Source organism: Ciona robusta, chromosome 8 (assembly GCF_009617815.1).
Source record: "Ciona robusta chromosome 8, ASM961781v2".
Lineage (NCBI taxonomy): Eukaryota > Metazoa > Chordata > Ascidiacea > Phlebobranchia > Cionidae > Ciona > Ciona robusta.
The window spans coordinates 7,147,527-7,167,822 of record NC_143242.1 but is presented as its reverse complement, the minus strand read 5'-3'; the positions used below and the strand labels follow the sequence as shown (position 1 = coordinate 7,167,822).

Genomic DNA, 20,296 nt, shown 5'->3' with positions numbered 1-20,296 from the left:
AAGTTAAATAAATAAAGAGATGATATAAATAATGTCACTGAGAAGTAGCCGACCTCACAAGAAGCAATGCAATATACAACACGTGCCTTCACTTTGTAAAGTTAGCCCAACAATTTTCACTGATGTCAACTTATCTTATCGACCATTAAATTCTAAAACATCGAATTCTTCAGTTGTTCTTGACAAAAGTTTGCAACAAAAATCAAGTGTAAAGTTCCAACAGTCTAATGTTGATTGTTTTTCTTCATTACCTAACAGTGTTAACAGTGATGTCACAAAGCAACAGTTACATCACAATGGCAGTTCACCTAAAAAATCTTCAAAAATTTCTAAACCATATCAAAGCAAACCTGCAGTGTTTCCGGATTCTTTTTCTTCAGTGCTTCCAGATCATTTTAACATCAAAAAACACAAAGGTAATAAAAGCACTGAAGAAGCAAATAAAAGCTTAACCAAACAAGACAGAGATTACCCCACATTATCTACCTCAACCAACAAAAGAAGCGTTTTCCCTTGTTATTCCCCTCGCAACAAAACCTCAAAGTTTTTATCCGAAAACAAAAGTTTGGATCAAAATTCCGTGGCTTCATTCCCTCTTAGTGTAAGGGATTTATTATTATTATCTAAAAGTTCCAACATAGAAGATGATCAACTGATTGACCTCAGCACCAAAGTTCCAGCAGATGATCTTAAATTTACTGAAGTGTCCATGAAGCAAAAGAATATATTTTTATGTAACAATACATGGTGTGATGTCACACCAAGAAAGTCAACCAATAGTGACCAAAAACTAAAAGAAAAACGAACCAAATCAGTGAAAACCAACATTCAGATGAAAAATGATAAATTGACAAAATCAGAAAATTTTGACGACGTAAATAAATCTGCCATGTTGGTTTTATCAGATCTCTATGCTGAAGCTCCAAAACATGTCACTCATGAAGACGCAAGGCAGATCCCTGAGCTCGATGCAGATTTTAAATACAAGAAGAAAGTTACTTTTAGTGCAACTGGTCCAGTTTCGAAGATAAAACCAAAGCCAGGGTTAAAATCTCCCCTTAAAAAAGTAACAGAATCATCAAGTGGTAGAGCTTTCAAAAAGAGAGAATCACAACCTATGTGCCCTGCTGTATCTGCTAGAGCTATAAAAACTACTACACATAAGTTAGAGGGGATTAGTAATGAGAGATTAATTCATTCACCAAGAGTTCCTGGCAGAAGTGCAGATATAACCGGATTAAACCGGAAATTTCCTGCTTCACCTGGCAGGACTCTTGAAGCTGCTACACATATGAGAAAAGAGAATGAAGAGATCACAATTAAAGATTTGGAAGAAATTCATCCAATCCAGGATTTAAGAGATGTTTCTCCAAATATTGATGATGCAGATGATGCTGGGAGGTCTTTATTTCGGAGCATCCGATCCAAGAAGATTCCTCTTCAAGAAGAATTAAGGATTATAAAGATGAGATCAGCGTTGCAACAAAACGCGAAAGTTGCTGATGATTTCATCACCATGCATAGGTTGGTATGGTTGAAGTTGAAGTGTTTATGCTTGGTGCTATACATGGATTAGAGGTATAAAGTTCCAGGCTGTGACTGTTGGATTTGTATCAAAGTTGTTTTATTTATGTACTAAAACATTAAAAAATAAAAATTTAAATATAATACCTAGAATAAATAAAAAAATAGAAAAAAATAAGGGTCTTAATTAAGCTTTTGTGTTCTATTCTGTATGAGTGAGGTCCCTGACACAATGGGTTCTGGTATTTAGGGTAGGATTGCCCCATTACCCCCATTTAACATGTTAATATCTTCTTATATTCTGGTCAGGTGTTTTTCAAGATGGAGGAAAAATGTACGGTTGATGAAAAATGTTCAACAACAAAATCAAGAGAAAATGGAAAGGTGAGTTATAACATCTCTGTTCATGTGTTAGTTCTACTTCATACTTATATAAAACCCATTCTGATAAAACTTCTTTCCATTTAAAATAAATGAGAAACTTGTTTACCACTTTCTTGTCATTTTTAATGCAATACCTAAACCCACCCCCCATCCGGATTGGTTACTAATTAATTCATGATATTTTATCTGTTGTTTATAATTTATATCAGTCTTTACTGCATTTTGCTTCTGTTCATTTAAATTACATTTTAAATCCTTCCGGTATTTAAATTCTATTTCTCCGCTTCCCAGTATTTATTTTACGCTTTCGGTGCTTCTTGGTATTTTAATCACACTTTTATTGCTTCTAGTTTATTTAAATTAGGCTTGCATTGGTTCTAGTTATTCAAATATTCTTGTTATTCAAATGCAAAGTTTCTTGGTATTCAAATTACGCTTATGATGCTTCTATTTTTTTTAATTGCAGTTTCACTGCTTCTAGTTTTGCTTTAACAAAGTTATTGAAACAATAAACTTTGTTTTCATCTCTTACATCACAGAGCATTATTACATCATAAACGGAAGATATTTGAACTTCATTTCCATGCATGGCGTGACCATATTAGGAAGCAAGTTGCCATAGCAACCACATTCCATAGATATCATATATTAGCTAAAGGAATGACAGGTCATAGCGGATTTCATCTTTTTTAATTGTATATATTTTTGGCATTGCATTGTAAAATTTTGGACTAAGTTAGTTTGATACAAAACACATGTAAATATATGTATTTTCATAAACCCTGCTAGTGGTTGTTTACTCCAATTACTGTTCTCTGTCTACTATCCACATACTGACATACCTGACCCCATAATTATCTCAAGTTTTAAATGATATGATGGAACATTGGGTACTGCTATTAAACACTTACAAATCTAAATTGTTTTTCTCTCTTTAGCTTTAAAATGGATGATACATGAGGCAAGTGTGAGAGATAATAGTTTGAAGAGAATCGAACGAAGAAAAGTTGTCACCAAGTTATTGACTGTATGGAAATCAAGGTAATATTTAATAAAAACGATCTTTTTATGATAATATAAGTATAAGTAGTATATATAATTCACATAGGCCTATTCTTCAATAAAAGTGGTCTTTTCTCATTTATTTTACTGTAATATATACTCTTGGTATATTGGGATTCAGCCAGCATAATATACATACCCAATGCCTACTCAAATATAACACCAAATGTCCATTGGCATCATGGGCAATGCTTAACTCTGGCCTAAATCTCAGCTCCCATGACATGCCTCGCTTTAGAACCTCACCTATATAGAATGTGCATATACAATGTTGGGATAATGGACCAACTCTGGTCTAAATCCCAGCTCCCATGGCGTGCCTCGCTGTAGGACCTCACCCATATGGAATAAAATGGGCATACACAATGTTGGGGTAATGGGCCAACTCTGGCCTAAATCCCAGGTCCCATGGCATGCCTCACTGTAGGACCTCACCCTGACTGATATAGGATAGAATATGCATATACAATGTTGGGGTAATGGGCCAATTCTGGTATAAATCACAGGTCCTGGATAAGTAGCTCACCTACATAGAATAAGTTGTTAATACGTTACAGACTTCACACAAAACAAGCAACTAGAATGAGTGAAACATTCAATAAATGGAGATCAAGACATCAGGATTCACTTCAGATGAATTGGTTCATCCGTTCAAAGGATGAAAGATGTTTAAGTAATGTAAGTATGTGGTTTTTATTTTAAGTTCAGTGTAAACTAAAGCTAACGAATGACAAGAGTCAATGCGAAAGGAATATTAGGTAAAGAAAACATATACACAACGCTTTATACAACTTTAAACTATACTTGAAGTTATTGCAACAGTGTTGCGCAATATACCATGTGGCATTAAATAGTAATAATGGCGATTGTTACGTAATAGCTTCAATGCTAAAGTAACGAAAACAATACAAATAGTAACAAAATAGGGCAATATACATAATCGTCTTGCTTATTTGCAGTACTTCACAAGATGGAGACAGAAATATCACACGAAAAGAGCCGACAGCATCGCTGTGACTTTTAATAACTTGGTTCTCACTAGAAAAGTTTTTAATTTATGGAATATATATGTTGGTTAGTATGCATTGCGTGGAACAGCCACACTTTTTATCCATAGCGTGTTTTAACAACTGTTGTTTTGCTGTCTCTTCATTCTTTAAATATTGTAGTCTTAAATATCGTTTTGAAAAGATAAATAAAAAGTGTGTTATGTTATGTTGATAGATGAACATATATATTACCCTTGGTTCAGCTTTTCTTAGCCCTTTATGGTTTTAGACTTTTATTGACACTTATTACTTGGGCCTCTGCGACCCACAAACAAATTAACATGGATTTGCATTAGCGCATTTATGTCTGTTATTTTCAATGTTTTACGTTGCCTGTATTGTTACATTGCCTGAACTGGCCGAATGACAGATGAAACGTCAGAAATAGTAAAAAACATTACATTTTTTTTATACCAAATGAACCGCTAAAATATTATTCACGACTTTGCACCAGAAGTTTTTTTTTTCAGCAATTGGCCTTAAAATACCCTGTTTTTCATACTATATACCTAAATACCTTTACTAACAATTTTCATTACAATAGCTGATTGTGATGTAAAACGAACACGAAATGTTGTCGCACATGAGCGGTTTCAGCTGCAAACATTGATTACGATCTTTACAAAGTGGAAAGACGTCGCCAACAAATCAAGGAAAGCAAAGAAATTGTTTAAAAAGAAGGTAAGTTGGTTTTACTTACTTGCGCAGGGTTTGAACCCGGTATTTTAGTGTGTGTTTTAAAGTGACACACATTTACAATAGTGGCAGCAATGAGCTTTGAACCCGGTGTCCTTTGGTGTTACTTCTGCTGGGTTTGAACCTGGCATCTTGATGTTTGTTTTAAATACTCAGTTGAAGATCTTTATTGCCATTAGAGGAATCTAGCACTAATGTATATTTATATTATGTTGGTTACATACAGGTTTACTTATCTATCCTGTATTCTTTCTACATCCATGCCATATTTTACAACAAACAAATATTTACCTTTGTCTTGTCAAAGAACGCATACACTCACACTGGTTGCAGCATCAAGCTTTGAACTCCGTCTCCTCTGATTATAAACCACTTGCTCTAACCACTTCGGCTTGGTGACAGCATAGAGCTTTAAACCGGGTGCTTTTTTATTATGAACCACGCACTTCAACCACTTTGCTGCCATGTTTACAACCAGCTTATAACTTTACTTTATGATACAGATCACGAAGATATGCATCACGCACTGGTCACGAGTTACTCCCGTGATAAAACTGCGTCATCAGCGTGATGCGATCGTCGCCGTGAGCGTTCATGCGCGATGTTCGGTTCGAAGAATATTCAACACTTGGTGTCACCGATTAAAACATAGAAATACCATTAAGGAACAACGAAACGAAAGCTTGAGGTAATTTTGACATGTTAAGTTTTATTTGCATACACTTGTTCAAACAAATATGTTTAAGTTACCGATAGACTAAAAATACAAGAAAAAAAGGGAATTTGATTTATTTTCACAATATATTAAGAAATCACTGTTTTCTAAAACACTTTAAAATTGTACCAATTCTTATTCTAGCTAAGTTCTATATATCTTTTTTCTAAAACAAAATAAAAAAATAACAAGGGAAAACCAAAAGAGGTTGAAAAAACTCTTTACTTTTGCAGGTTTTACTTCAATTCATGGAAATCTTATATAATCTCCGCTCATGCAAGAATGGAAATAGCCGAGTACAAACATAGAAATAATGTATTAGATAGTCACATGACCATCTGGAAAAAATATGTTCTAAATCTTCATGAAAGAAGGTAACTAACTAACTATGATGGCATAAATGTTACTGTTGTGTTGTAATTGTTTGGATCTTGAATTGAACACATAATCATATACATTCATGTTATGTTGTAATTAGGATTAATATTTTCCAAAAATTTAAAAAAAAACTTTTTTTTTTTGAACTTAAGTCTGTCACAGGTATAGATATAGGATGCATAAGAGGCAGTAACACCATGTTATATATATACTGCATGTAGTTTTACCCATATTCTATTCTATGTGGGTAAGGTCCTTGTCGAGATTTAGACTTGATTTGGCCCATTTAGACTTGATTTAGACTTGATTTGGATTTAGACTTGATTTAGACTTGATTTGGATTTAGACTTGATATGCCCCATTACCCAAAATTTTATTCTAAAACATGCAACCTAAAATTTATGAATATTTAAAAAAATTATTTTCTTGATCATCCGCCAGATCTCAAGCATCTGTTAACATTCAACGTTGTTACCTTCGTTCATTCTTCATAACATGGAGATCTTATATTATGGGGAGAAAACATAATGTAAGGCTGGCTCAACAAGTCGCTGAGATTTCTAGGGAGGTATGAAGGTTTATTAAATTATAACTAGATGAAGATACTATTTTTCAATAAATATTGCATTATCTGTTAATATTCGTTTTATGTTGCTTATTGTTACGCGACCGTTCATGTGTGGTAAACTATAGAATGTGACGATTGTACGTCCCTATTTATTCATTTGTATTTACCCTGAATTAACTTTCCTTGTAGACTTAGTTTGTTAGTACCTTCTTAATTTGCCCAAATAATTTTTCCTGGTTTATTAATAGTTTAAGCATGGTTAAGCTTCGTTTTTGACATTTTTAAAACTATTAAGTACATTTCCTGAAATATTGTGTTTATGGCAGACTTTGCTGTCATCTGTTCTAATGCAATGGGAGGCAAATTATTTTCGGCGAATTTCCGACAAATCTCGGAAAGCGAAATGGAGTGACTGGTGTGTGCGCGATGCTGCCACCCAGTGGCTGAAATATGTAAGAGAACGGAAGAAGCGACGGTGTTTACAAATGGCGAGAATAAGGATGGAAATTATTTCATTAAAAAGTGAGTTTAGTTTTGTGTATCTGTAAGTGGTACTGTAATAGAATCCCATGGCATAGCTCACTGTAGTACCTTACCCATATAGAACAGAATGTGCTTATACAATGTTTGGGTAATGGGCCAACTCTGGCATGAATTCTACCTGTGTTATAAAAACTGTCATTATTCAGGCGCGCGAAAATAAACAAATTATATAACATACATGGTCATTTGTAGACTGGCACGAGGTGTATGAAACAGAACATTCGTGTTATAACGATTAACGACTGTTGTTTTCTAGTCATCGTGCAAGGATAAACAAGTTACATTCATTCATCCTTGCCTCTGCTACACTTTAAAAAGTTTGCTGACCATGGTCTTTTCCAATATATATTGAAATAAATTACGATTTCGAGCCACCTGAGAATAAGTCAGCTTATGTTCATTCATTTATTCATTTAATATGTATTACTGTTATACAGCCAACTTTAGGCACTGGCATGAGGTTTGCACCACAGAAAGATCCAACCAACAACGTGCGTTGATTATTCGAAATCAACTCAACAGCAACATGTTGATACGAATAATCAACGAATGGAGGAAATTGGTTGTTGAGAATTATCGACTTCAACCTTATATTGAAAGGAAGCAAAGGAAACTATGCGCGAGGTGCTGTTTAACTGTAATAAATTCTTCGAATTTGACCCTGATCTGGTGCTCATAGAGATTCTTGTGTAAAATAATACAGTAACGATTTGGTATAATAAAAAATATACAATTCGCCTAAATGGCATCGTTAGTCTCTGCAAAAGAAGCACGAAGTAATGCAGTAATATAAATATAAAATAAAGAAGCCAAAGAGCGAGCATCCATGAATTAAACATTTGCCCCAAAATATCCCATGTTAACTGCAACCTTGAGTAAAAGCAATAGAAACTATGCGCAAGGCGTGGTTTCTATTCAAACAAGAGACTGACGATGACATTTAGGCAAAATATATCTTTTTTTATTAAATTGGTTTGACTTGATTTTTGTCTGTTATGTATTTTGTAGAACCTGATCCTGACTGTATTTCTTTAGACAAGAATCTGCCTGCCATATAAGCACCATATAACATTATAAATAACATGTATTCAATAACATTGAGGTAATTTGCCAATTGTGGCCTAAATCCCAAGTCTCATGGGAATATTAAAAGATTTAAATCAATGTCACCCTTACCAAAAAAATACCCATGAAACATAATATTCCTAAGATTGTTGTTTAAATTTATTGTTTTTTTGAAATGTTTAGATTTATTTTGGTTTAATAAGCACTTTGAAAAAGTTTCCCACAAAATATTATTCTCATAAACATCTTCAATATATCGCAGAGTTTTCGATGCTTGGTTCTGCTTCAGTGAGCAGCGTCGTCGCTGGCAACGATCTATAGAGATCATAAACAACGCTCGATTGCGGAGGTTGATGACAACATGGGCGCGAGGGATGCGGATCAAGAAGATGATGGGAGTTGTGAGGAGGAGGAAGGAAGAGCAAGTGATGAGAGGAGCGATTCTCGCTTGGAGGGTGGTGGGTACTTACTACTTACCATTTATGTATTTTTTTTAGTAATTTATTTATTTGTGCAGAGGTATCAAACTATTATTTACATTTTTTGTTAAAGTTTAATTATTTTTATGTGAATTATTTATTTACATTGTATCTATTTTGAGTGCAACAGCCATGCTTTTTAGGTGACACTTTTTTCCATACCTTTTATCCATAGCGTGTTTTACTGACTGTTTTGCTGTTGATTCTCTTTTTCTTCGTTATTTAAGTAACATGGTCTTCACTATCGTTTTAAAAGAGATAAAAAAAATTATGTTATATATGATTATATGTTACATAGTTACAAAAAGGTTGTTTGTATTTCCCAGGTTGTGGTTAGAAGGTCGGCAATGGTTTCTTTCATTAGGAGGAAAGATGTGAGATCCAGGAGAACAAGCTTCCATTGGTGGAAAGTGAGAGCAAAAAGGAGAAGAGAAGAGTGGGAGGAAAATGAGGAGAAGGAAAAGAGAAGATTGAGAGTGATGAGAATCTGCTTTGAAAGGTTTGGGTTGATTGATTGGTAGATTCTTTTTTAATTAGAGACTGATGATGCCATGTAGCCAAAATATAGCATACATTTTAATATATAATTTAATGATAATTGATAATACCATGTATGTGTATTCTTATATCTTTTATATGCTGGTTCTCTGTCAATACAAAACAAACATGTCCTTACCCGTAACCAAAATACTGTGAACTGCTTTTATATTATAATAATAATATCATAAAACATAAACAGATGAAAATAATTAATTCTAACATATATGTTTTATTATACAACTGGTTTAATTTTTGTCTGTTATTTTCGTAGCACCAGATCCTTACTGTATTTGTTTACACAACAACCGTTCAACTCTATGAACACCAGATCAGGGTCAGATTCACAAAATTTATTACAATTATAAATGAACTATTTCTTATTATAGTTGGATAGAAGAAGTGAAATGTGAAAAGATTTCCCAACAAGATGCTTTGAGTTGGTTCCATAAAGGAAAAGAAATCGACACTAAGTTATCTACGTTTAAACTATGGAAGAATAATCTCACCAAAGCTTGTCACGCTGATAAGTTTAGAAGACACAAGTTGGAAGGAAAAGTTAAGGTGGGTTTAATTTGGGATCAAAAATGGTGGATTAAGGGCCAAAGGTTGAATGAATCATCAGTGCTTGTAGAAGACTGAGTAGACTTGGTGAAACATCTGCTATAGTATAATGAGTCTATACTCGAATTAAAACAGAGTTGCTTTACCTTTGGTAGGCATACCGCTTATGTTATGGTACATATCTTTTCCAGTTGGAACGCAAGCAACTTATTAAGTTTAGTAAAATGAAACAAATTAACAGTAATTAATAATTTTTTGGCCCCGAAGTGTAGTTTTTTCTTTTAAATTACACCGAAACTCTGTATTAAGTAAAAATAGTTTTGCAAGTAGATAAAAAAGTTTAAACCAGTTGGTGAAAAGTCTTAAACCTTGCATCCCTACAGACCATCATAAAGAGATGGAATCTTTTCACGAAACAATCCTTAAACGAAAGTTCCAGCCAATTCTCACTTTCACTAAGGAGGAAACTTCACACTGGTTCAAGCTGTTCCTCTGTAACTGGCTCAGTAGCCAGCATGGGTCTAAGTGAGAATAAGTTCCACACTGAACTAAAGGCTCAGAGTTCATTTAATTCCGCCGATGCAAATGTTAATTCTAAACTAACCAGTGATTCCGGGGTGGATATTTCTAGAGGTTCACATTCAGAGGTTTCAAGCTATTCTGACATGAAGCAGTTTCATTTGGGCAACACTGCAGTGGTGCCGAAATTTGGACCACTCGCACTGGATGCATGTTTAGATGATACTGTTGAAAATGTGTTGTGCAACACTGCAGTGATGCAAAATCCAAATCAAAGTTCCCCAGTGATGCACTACGATGATACAAAAGAAAATACATTTGGAAACACTGATAATTCACTTTTATATTCTGACCACACGATGTCCTTGTTTGATTTGATTGACAGCGATGATGTAAGAGACCCCATTGATGATGTCACAATGTGTCTTTATTCAATAGAAAAAGCAAACTTTCCATTCGAAGTTTTAACATTGGGTGAGTGGCGTTTGACAATTACATGGATAAATAAATGAGTAACTCGTTTATGCTTGCATAGCGACATCAGTCGATATAACATGGGTGTTCTGTTTAATACACCTCATACCGTCTTACAAGTTACCATGTGTGTATTCTATGTGGGTGGCATGCCTTCCTCTAACCAATAGGTTATGTGTTCAAGGCTCGTGGCTGCTACTGTGTGGGCATGTGTGTCCTTGGACCAAGAGACTAAACAACAATTCTTTTATTTACATTTCCTCTTTCACAGAATCCACCCAATCAAGGTTGGAAGGTCTCGTTAGCTTTGCGCTTCACCGATTATCAACCCCAGAATTGAGCAAATCTTTCTACCAATGGAAACTTTGCGTTCACGATTCGAATCGAACAAAATCATTGAACCGTTTCGCTGAAGAACGAATCTTGGAACGAAAACTTCAATTTTATTTCAGGTATTTGTTTCCTTTACTTAAATAAGTTACACTTCTATACCATTTATAATACTTCTGCTACCATTGTAGCGCATGTGTATTTGGGCAAGACACTTAACTCCAATTGCTCCAACCCTGTAGTCCGTAATGGGCTGTGAAAATAACTTATATTCAAATAATAGAAATGCTGGCGTTTCTATTTACTGGTGTATACCAAATATGCAAAAGTGTTTCCAGTTATATTTTGTACCTTCAATTCTACAGGTCATGGAAAAGGAACTTTAATAATTCTATAAAAAGTCGGCAACACTGCAAGCGGTTATTGTTGCAACCAACTTTTATTGCTTGGAAGGAAAGAACAAAAAGTAGAAACAAAATTAAAAGGTTGGTAAATCTATAATAACTATAATAAGATCTGTAAACTGACCCTGATCTGGTGCTCATATAGCATGACAATTCTTGTATAAGGATTCTTGTATTTCACCTAATTGCCATTGTAGTCCCTTATTCAAATAGAATCCTATATATGATGTCATAATGATGTTTGTTACAGTATAAAGAGGATTGCAAACGTATTGAATGATCAGAGGATATTGCGCAATCATTTCAAACTATGGTGGAAAGGTACAAGTGAAAAGGTCGCATTAAATGGTGAGTTGTGGTTATTTAAAAAGACAAGGGTCTTAGGCGCCAAACTTGGGGTGGCAGGGTAGACAGGACTACCCTGAGATTTTTTATACTGCATTAAACATTACACAATATAATCAAATTTGTTTTGAAAAAATGCAAGATAAGTAATACGTAAACACATTATTTTCTTTCACATAGAAATCTTGAAATACTGGCAGTCCCGTGTTCGGTCACACGATGTCATCATAGAGCAAGAGTGCTTGGCTAATTCGCAACGTGAACAAACGATGTTACGACGATGCGTTGATGTTTGGAAACTAAGAAAACTACAACTTAAGTCATGTGACCACCATTTCAACCAATCACAGCTTAGAAGGTTGGTTTAAAATCCTAATTATAGCAGGGTGGGGGGAGATGGGACGCCTTTTCATTTTATTTTCTCGTCCCATTTGGTGGTAAACAAAAACATTCAAAGAATTATAAAACCTAGTCTCACAACTTCCATAAATTGTCGTAATTGTTTAAACACTGGCACGATATTTAGATATTATGAGTAAACGTGTCCCATCCTCTCCCACCCTACTATATAAATATAATGGTTACAATTATGTAATACAGGTTGTTTGAAGCGATGATTATGACAACAGTTTTTGGTATTTTGTCATTGCTTGTTTATACATAAAACCAATAAAAGCAAATGTTATAAATAAATTCTTTACCAAAAAAAATGCCACCATATCGTGTTAGTATTTTAAGTATTACACAGTATACAATTTTTTATAAAAGTAAACTTTGCATGCAACCAATACAGTGATATATCATACACAGGTGCATAAGAAGTTGGGTGTTATATACTCAGCAATGCAAGGATAAAAGAAACAAGATGGCCGTCATACAACATAGGATTGTCATGACCAGCTGTTATAAAGTTTGGGTCAAGTAAGTGACTAATTAATTGTTAAGTATTATTGAGATTATGTAAACTAAGAATCCTCACCCTTATAGAATATAATTTGTGTTATTGAGTGTTTATAAACTGCCTCAGTGGGGTCTAGATGGTAGCACCCTGGGTGTTGGGGTAATATACCTACACCCAAGGTCTCGATGTGCCTTACTGAAGTCCTCATCCTTATAGAATAGAATCTATATTATTGAGCGTCTATAAACTGTCTCAGTGGGGTCTAGATGGTAGCACCCTGGGTGTTGGGGTAATATACCTACACCCAAGGTCTCGATGTGCCTTACTGAAGGCCTCACCCTTATAGAATTTATATTGTTGAGTGTTTATAAACTGCCTCAGTGGGGTCTAGATGGTAGCACCCTGGGTGTTGGGGTAATATACCTACACCCAAGGTCTCGATGTGCCTTACTGAAGGCCTCACCCTTATAGAATTTATATTGTTGAGTGTTTATAAACTGTCTCAGTGGGGTCTAGATGGTAGCACCCTGGGTGTTGGGGTAATATACCTACACCCAAGGTCTCGATGTGCCTTACTGAAGGCCTCACCCTTATAGAATTTATATTGTTGAGTGTTTATAAACTGTCTCAGTGGGGTCTAGATGGTAGCACCCTGGGTGTTGGGGTAATATACCTACACCCAAGGTCTCGATGTGCCTTACTGAAGGCCTCACCCTTATATAATTTATATTGTTGAGTGTTTATAAACAGCCTCAGTGGGGTCTAGATGGTAGCACCCTGGGTGTTGGGGTAATATACCTACACCCAAGGTCTCGATGTGCCTTACTGAAGGCCTCACCCTTATAGAATTTATATTGTTGAGTGATTATAAACTGTCTCAGTGGGGTCTAGATGGTAGCACCCTGGGTGTTGGGGTAATATACCTACACCCAAGGTCTCGATGTGCCTTACTGAAGGCCTCACCCTTATAGAATTTATATTGTTGAGTGTTTATAAACTGTCTCAGTGGGGTCTAGATGGTAGCACCCTGGGTGTTGGGGTAATATACCTCAGCCAAGGTCTCGATGTGCCTTACTGAAGGCCTCACCCTTAAAGAACAGATTCTTTAACATTGAGTATCTATAAACTGCCTCAGTGGGGTGTAGATGGTATCATCCTTGGTCTTAGGGTAATAGACCTACATCCCAGGTCTCAGAAGGGCGTTACTAAAGGCCTTACCCTGGCTATTTAATTTAAACAATCTATTAAATTTGCCAAAATTTTCCGCAGCCGAATGAAACTCATGGAAAAAGTTAAAACTTTAAGATCTCTATGTATGCGGTCACGCATGACTGAGTTATGCAAAAGATGGAAAGTTAATGCTAAAGGTTTTATAATGTTTCTATGTTACTGTAGTTTTGGAAGTGTGTCCTACTAAAAAGGGTTGTGGATTTAAACTGATATTTCTTTTTAATTGTAAAGAGCTATGATAAACATAACTTTTGCATTGTATCTATGTTATACGTTTCATTATATGTTTTATATTGTATCTATGTTTCTCCTAGAAATTCACGATCTACGTATAAAATCTGAGTCCGTCGTATCTCGGAGCAATGCAACAGTGCTGACCGCTGTGTTTTCAATCTGGAAACACAAATATTTACTACGAGTGAGCGCAGATTCGAGTCACGCACGATCAACCATGCGGAGAGCATTAAAACAATGGAGAAATCGAATTGTGGAAGATTTAACTTGGATGCAAAAGTTGGTGGGGTGGAATGTGAGACGAGAGGAAAGAAAGGTAGTTTATGCTGTTAAGTTATAACATGGGTGTCTTCTTATACACCATGCTCACTGTCAGGTTATTAAACAATGTGTGTTCCTATACCTCATGCTCACTGCTGAGTTAGAAAATGGGTGTCTTCTTATACACCAGACACACTTGGTGTATTCATACACCTCATGCTCACTGCCAAGTTGTTTATTTTACTCCACATTTCACAGCTTTCAAGTTGCTACCATATATGGTATAAGGAACACAAGCGATTGGTCGCGCTCAAACGATTCGAGTTGCACCGGGCTCAAATATGGTGGTCGGCATGGCAACGTAAGCTGCATCAATCAAGGTGAGAATAAAACCAAACCTTTTAATTTAGAACTGGTGTGCATTTCATCTGATTCTTGCGTTAAGAGACTTCGCCTAAATGGCTTCGTGAGCCTGTTATTCAAATAGGAAATTCAGGGTTATGGTTGATTTTCAAATTTATTTGTTTGTATATAGAATAGAGAACATGCACAATCGAACATTGTTACATCATTACTTTGTATTATGGAGGAACAATCACCATTGTTGTGTGGACAAGAAGACAAAAGCACGAGCTGTTATTAACAAATGGTGGGTTGCAGTATGGTTTATTACCCCAACACCCAAGGTACTACCATCTACACCCCACTGATGCATTTATAGACACTCAATATTAGAGATTTTATTCTATATGGGTGAGGTCTCCAGTAAGGCACACATGAGACCTAGGATGTAGGTCTATTACCCCAACACCCAAGGTATTACCATCTACACCCCACTGATGCATTTATAGACGCTCAATATTAGAGATTTTATTCTATATGGGTAAGATCTTCAATGTAGCATTTCTGAGACCTGAGATGTAGGCCGATTAATCTATTTTACGTTGGTGAGGGTTCCACAGCATGGCATGCCATGGGTTCTAGGATTTAGACCAGAGTTGTCTCATTGCTGGTCACTGTCTATTTTAATGGGTAACGTTTTAATTAGAAACACCCGACCTGGCACGTAGGCCTATTTACCCACAATACTACACCAACATATATTTATCTAACTTGGTATATTTTCCCAGGCACAGCTTAACTACAAGGAACTTACACCTAATGGCATCTGCCCAACAGTTCTTATCCAAACGCTATTTAATGAAACTCCATGCATGGTTTATTCAATGGAGAGAGATGTATGGTAAAGCTGTGGTGGCAGACTTGCATGTGAGGAGGGTGCAATGCAACAGGTTGGTGGTATGTGTGTACGATTATTGAATGAATAAATGAATGCAACTTGTTTATCCTTGAGTGGCTGGAAAACGACAATTGTTAAAACACATATGTTTTGTTTCATACACCCCGTGTTTCAGTACGAGTTATCCGATAACTTTGTGGATGATTGTTTTACTGTATGGTTGACAACTTAGGCAACCAGTGACCACTGGGTTGGAGCAATTACTGTTAAGTGTCTTGCCCAAGAACACATACGCCCACAATGATAGCAGTGATGAGCCTTGAACCCATAATCTCTAGGTTAGAGACAGGCCTTCTTACTGCTGTACCACAGCACCTGAACACAGAGTGTATGTATGCCAACAATTAGTTTTATGAAAAATAACCTGCTTTCCAGATATTTCACTACGTTGGTAAAATACACCACCTCTCGCAAATCCCAAGCCACCAATGTTAAACTTATCGTTCATCGTAAATCAAACCAACAGTTACAATCTGCATGGACAAGGTTGAATTATTGTTTTTATGTTTTGAATATTACATCACTGTTATTCATGGCTCTAAATTTATGATAGTTCTGGTTACAAAAGTGTTTTCTTGACAAGCCTTGTTCATTAATGCTTTCAAGCCTCAAACCGAAATGTACTGAGTCACAGGTAGAAACCTAACAACTGCCACATGATGTTTGTTCATCTGACAACTAGTCTAAATGTATGCTGTTACTATCTGGCTTATTGAAAGTTTATCAGACTTTTTTTTTTTTTCAGATTGATAATATGACTCTTATGAAACTTATAAGATCATTAGATTTATATATAGTGTTGTGATATAGTTATGAGACTAATAATATACCACTTCTAATATGCCTAACAGACAGCAATTACATATGTATTTCTTCATACAGATGGAAGGAGGAGTTACAGAGGAAGAAGAATGATCATCGGATGTTGAAGATGATCCTGGATGCGAGGATTGGAAGATTTTTCAACATCTGGAGGAAGAATCTTGATCTTCATTTCGCAACGAAGGACTATCAAAGAAGGGTTACCATTTCGGTGAGCATAGAAATAATATACAGGAGCATGGAAATCATATAGACAATATAGGATCTGGTGCTTATATGTTTTTGAGTAAAAAAATACAGTCAAACAGAATGTATAAGAGAGACGGACGATGTCATTTAGGCGAAATATTTACCTTTTAGGACTTTTATCATACAATTGGTTGGACTTGGTTTTTTGTTACGTTTTCGTAACAACAGATCCTTACTCTCAAACATTATTTTAATTTGACCTATTTTAATGAAACACCACAGACATGGAAACTATGGACGGAAGCAACAAATAACAAACAAGTGGCAATTCAACATCATGCAGAAAAGATGAAATTATTGCTTAAGAAGGTAACATATAATATCCAGTGCCGTGGTAAAGTGGTTACCGCACCTGCTTTTAACCTAGAGTATACCGGGTTCAAGGCTCATCGCTGCCACCATTGTGGGCGAATGTGTGTCCTCAGGCAAAACACTTAATAACATTTACTCCAACCTAGTGGTCACTGAGTTGTTTAAATTGTCAGCCATACAGAAAAAAAACAATCACCTACAAAGTTATATACATGGTAACTTGTGAGCAGACTTGAGGTGTATGAAACAGAACACCCGTGTTATAATAACTGTCGTTTCATGTAAGAATAAATAAGTTACATTCATTTATTCACATTTCTTATTTTAATTTTATTCTAGATCTTACATGAATGGCACATTATGACATCACACAACCAATTATTGCGAAACAATCAACAATGTTTGTCCTCGAACATCAACAATAACTTGGTTTCTGCTTGTTTCCGTATTTGGAAGCGTGAACATGATAACTTAATGATTGCAAAATCATATGATTTAAATCATGAGCTAAAGAGAAGATTCATGAGGTACAATCATATGAAAGTACCGTGTGAAAAATTGCTTTATTTATGTGTGTTACTATTTTTTTAGAATGCTTTTTTTAATATAAAATTTTATACTTTTTTTTATGGTGAAAATTTATATTGTATTGTTTTAAACTTCTATTTTAAAGATTTCAATTAATGTTTCTTAAACTTTTCATCTGAGTATATTTTTTTATAAAGTTAGTTTTTTTTGTTTTTTAAAACAGGTGGAGGAAATGGGTTAAGGGGAGAAATAAAACGAAACTAAATATTCGAAAATCGGTGGAGTTTTCTAACAAGCGAATATTGAAGGTAAGTCATAGCTTGTTTGATACTTTGACAATATTTAAATGATGTTGAAAGTGACCCCCGTTAGCATCAATACAGGCTTGGACCCTTATTTTCTTTCTAAACACCTCATTTAGAAAATAATAACAAAAATGTTACAACAGCGCGCAATAACTTTCAGAACATCCTGTGTAACATGCTTGTCAGCAACATTTTCGACGTAGATATAATAATACAACAGTTTTATTTAGTTATAGTAATATTTCATTTGTTTATATCACAGAAGCACTTCAATCTCTGGCACCATCGTGTGGTGAATGTGCAAAACATGGAGTTTATATCCGACGAGTTGGTTTCGTCCAAACAACATCAAGTGATGGTTGAAACATGGGGGGCGTGGAAGGCTGCGTATTATCAGGTACCTCATGCGCACTGTCGAGTTATCTACCTTTTAGCACTAGATACACATGGTGTATTCATACGCCTCATGCATACTGTTGAGTTATAACATGGGTGTCTTCTTATACACCAGACACACATGATGTATTTAAGTACCTCATGCTCACTGTCAAGGTATATCTTTTAATACACCAAAAACACATTCCAGTTATAACAAGGGTGTCTTAGTTTCAATTTGCTAATAATTTTCAAACTGTCTCCACAGAAAATATCTGTAAAACATTGGAAACTTAAAACGCAACGAACATGTTTTGCTGGTTGGACAGAGTACACGAGTTTTAACAAACGAGAGAAAAATTTGATTAAAATTCATGAAAATTTAACAAAAAGAAGATTTTTTACGACCTGGAAACGAGAACTAGCTGTAAGTGGGTGTGTTAAAGTTGATTCAAATGTTTAACAACAGCCACGCTTTTTAACTGACATTCTTTCCCGAACTTTTTATCCATAGCGTGTTTTAACAACTGTTGTTCTGTTGTTGATTTCTTTCCCTTCGTTTTTTGAACAACTTCGCTATCGTTTGGGTAGAAATAAAAATGATGTTATGTCATATTGGTGATATTTTGTTCACTTTAACATCGCAGGTGAAGAATTTCCGTGGGAAACATGATCAGAAACTTCTACACACCACCTGGGAGTCATGGACGGACAAAACGTCTGCACTTGCTGTCGCTGAAACTTATGTGAGTTTTAATAATGAATGAATGAATGTAACTTACTTTATCCTCCCGTGGCCGGAAAACGACAGTCGTTATCACACAGGTTTAACACCTCGTGCCAGCTTACCTAATGGTTACAGGCAGGCGCGCTAACCACTACGCCACGGCGCCGGACTAGAAAAAGGAGTTTTTCATTATCTGTAAGCTTGGTGCTTTCATATACAATTGTCATATAAAGAAATTGAGTGTTATATAAAGACCAGCTTGGTCCTTATAACACTTAATAATGTTGCAGTTTCAGTTAATTCAACTTTAACCATCCTCAGTGTTAGATTATACAAGAGTGAGTGTTACAAGTACCAAGCTGGTCTTTATATAACACTCACTCTTGTCTCATCTAACACTGAGGTCGGTGCAGTTTCAGTTAATCAACTTTAACCATCCTTCGCCTACTTACATATTAATATATTATTTCTATGTTTCCAGCACCATTTAAACACGCAGTGTAAAGTGTGGGCTGTTTGGAGGCTACATTACATCACAAATAGAACAGAGAAGAGATTCGTCGACGAGCAAAACTTCAGATTGAAAATGTCGGCGTTACAAGCATGGATAAGGCAAGTGTTATGGATATATAAATAATTGTAACTTTTACATCCACGCAAGGCTGGGTAACAATGGTCGATATTACATGGGTGTTCTGTTTCATAAACCTTATGCCCGTTAACAAGTTACCATGTATGTTAACAAGTTACCATGTATGTAACTTAGTTATCCTGGCATGGCGGGGCAACAACAGTCAATATTACACGGGTGTTCTGTTTCTTACACCTCGTGCCCACTTACGAGCTACCACGTTTGTTACTTTGTTAGTGATTATTTTTTTGTATGGCTTGGAATATAGACAACTCATTAGTGACTACTGGTTTGGAGCAAATGTGGTTAAGTGTTTTGTAGTTCAAAAAAAATAATTTTCAATTTTTTTTTAACAAAATAAAGAATTATTAAAATATTTTTTTCTCAGGTATTGTCAAAAGCGATGATGTAACAATGATATGTTCCTTAAGCAAGTGAAGCCATATTCTTCAATAGTTTACCTGTAGTTTTTAATTTACAAGTTTTTATTCTATATTAATGTTTTTACACACGCGGTACATTAGGTTTCTTGCCCAAAAATTAAACGTAGATCATAAAAAATGCCCAAATTTGCTGCTGAATACAAAGCCAAAGTTGCCTAGCTATTTTAAGCCATTTAGAAAAGTTAAATCGTGTTTTTTTGTTTCAGTATTTAATATATTTGCACATTAAAAAGTGTTTGGTGGATTTTATAGAAGAGTGCCATAATAAATTTGTTTTTGTTTTGTTTGGCTGTCATCATTTTTCCAGTAAAAACGTAAGCACCCATGAGGCATAGTAGGGTG

At 35.4% G+C, this 20,296-nt stretch overlaps 2 protein-coding genes across 2 annotated transcripts in view; one reads left to right on the top strand and one right to left on the bottom strand.

The window, feature by feature from the left end:
• LOC149732938 (aspartate aminotransferase, cytoplasmic-like) overlaps positions 1–11,515 on the bottom strand; it is a 51,900-nt gene extending 40,385 nt beyond the window's left edge. The window contains exon 1 of the mRNA XM_089882960.1: positions 11,494–11,515. The gene's annotated coding sequence lies outside the window, so the exon portion shown is untranslated. The remainder of the gene's footprint in view (positions 1–11,493) is intronic.
• LOC149732937 (uncharacterized) lies at positions 24–20,238 on the top strand. Its single transcript, XM_089882936.1, has 36 exons — positions 24–1,524; positions 1,834–1,908; positions 2,448–2,575; positions 2,847–2,949; positions 3,528–3,648; positions 3,930–4,044; positions 4,564–4,700; positions 5,219–5,403; positions 5,664–5,804; positions 6,250–6,376; positions 6,703–6,898; positions 7,357–7,543; positions 8,247–8,442; positions 8,790–8,962; positions 9,390–9,564; positions 9,948–10,557; positions 10,829–11,009; positions 11,253–11,372; positions 11,542–11,639; positions 11,817–11,994; positions 12,447–12,557; positions 13,807–13,904; positions 14,082–14,317; positions 14,521–14,642; positions 14,798–14,911; positions 15,393–15,554; positions 15,938–16,048; positions 16,445–16,595; positions 16,856–16,942; positions 17,285–17,472; positions 17,697–17,781; positions 18,041–18,175; positions 18,422–18,580; positions 18,801–18,899; positions 19,362–19,492; positions 19,900–20,238. Exons 1-36 carry the CDS (start codon positions 32–34, stop codon positions 19,916–19,918), a joined length of 6,747 nt encoding a protein of 2,248 aa, XP_089739062.1. The 5' UTR covers positions 24–31; the 3' UTR covers positions 19,919–20,238.
• The last annotated feature ends 58 nt before the right edge of the window (positions 20,239–20,296 follow it).

Bases quoted from the DNA above. Each gene is read 5' to 3' on its own strand.
- LOC149732937 (XM_089882936.1), top strand. From the start codon at position 32: ATGTCACTGAGAAGTAGCCGACCTCACAAGAAGCAATGCAATATACAA. The intron at 8,443-8,789 runs GTGGGTACTTAC...TGTATTTCCCAG, and splicing joins CGATTCTCGCTTGGAGGGTG to GTTGTGGTTAGAAGGTCGGC. The intron at 15,555-15,937 runs GTTGGTGGTATG...CCTGCTTTCCAG, and splicing joins AGGAGGGTGCAATGCAACAG to ATATTTCACTACGTTGGTAA.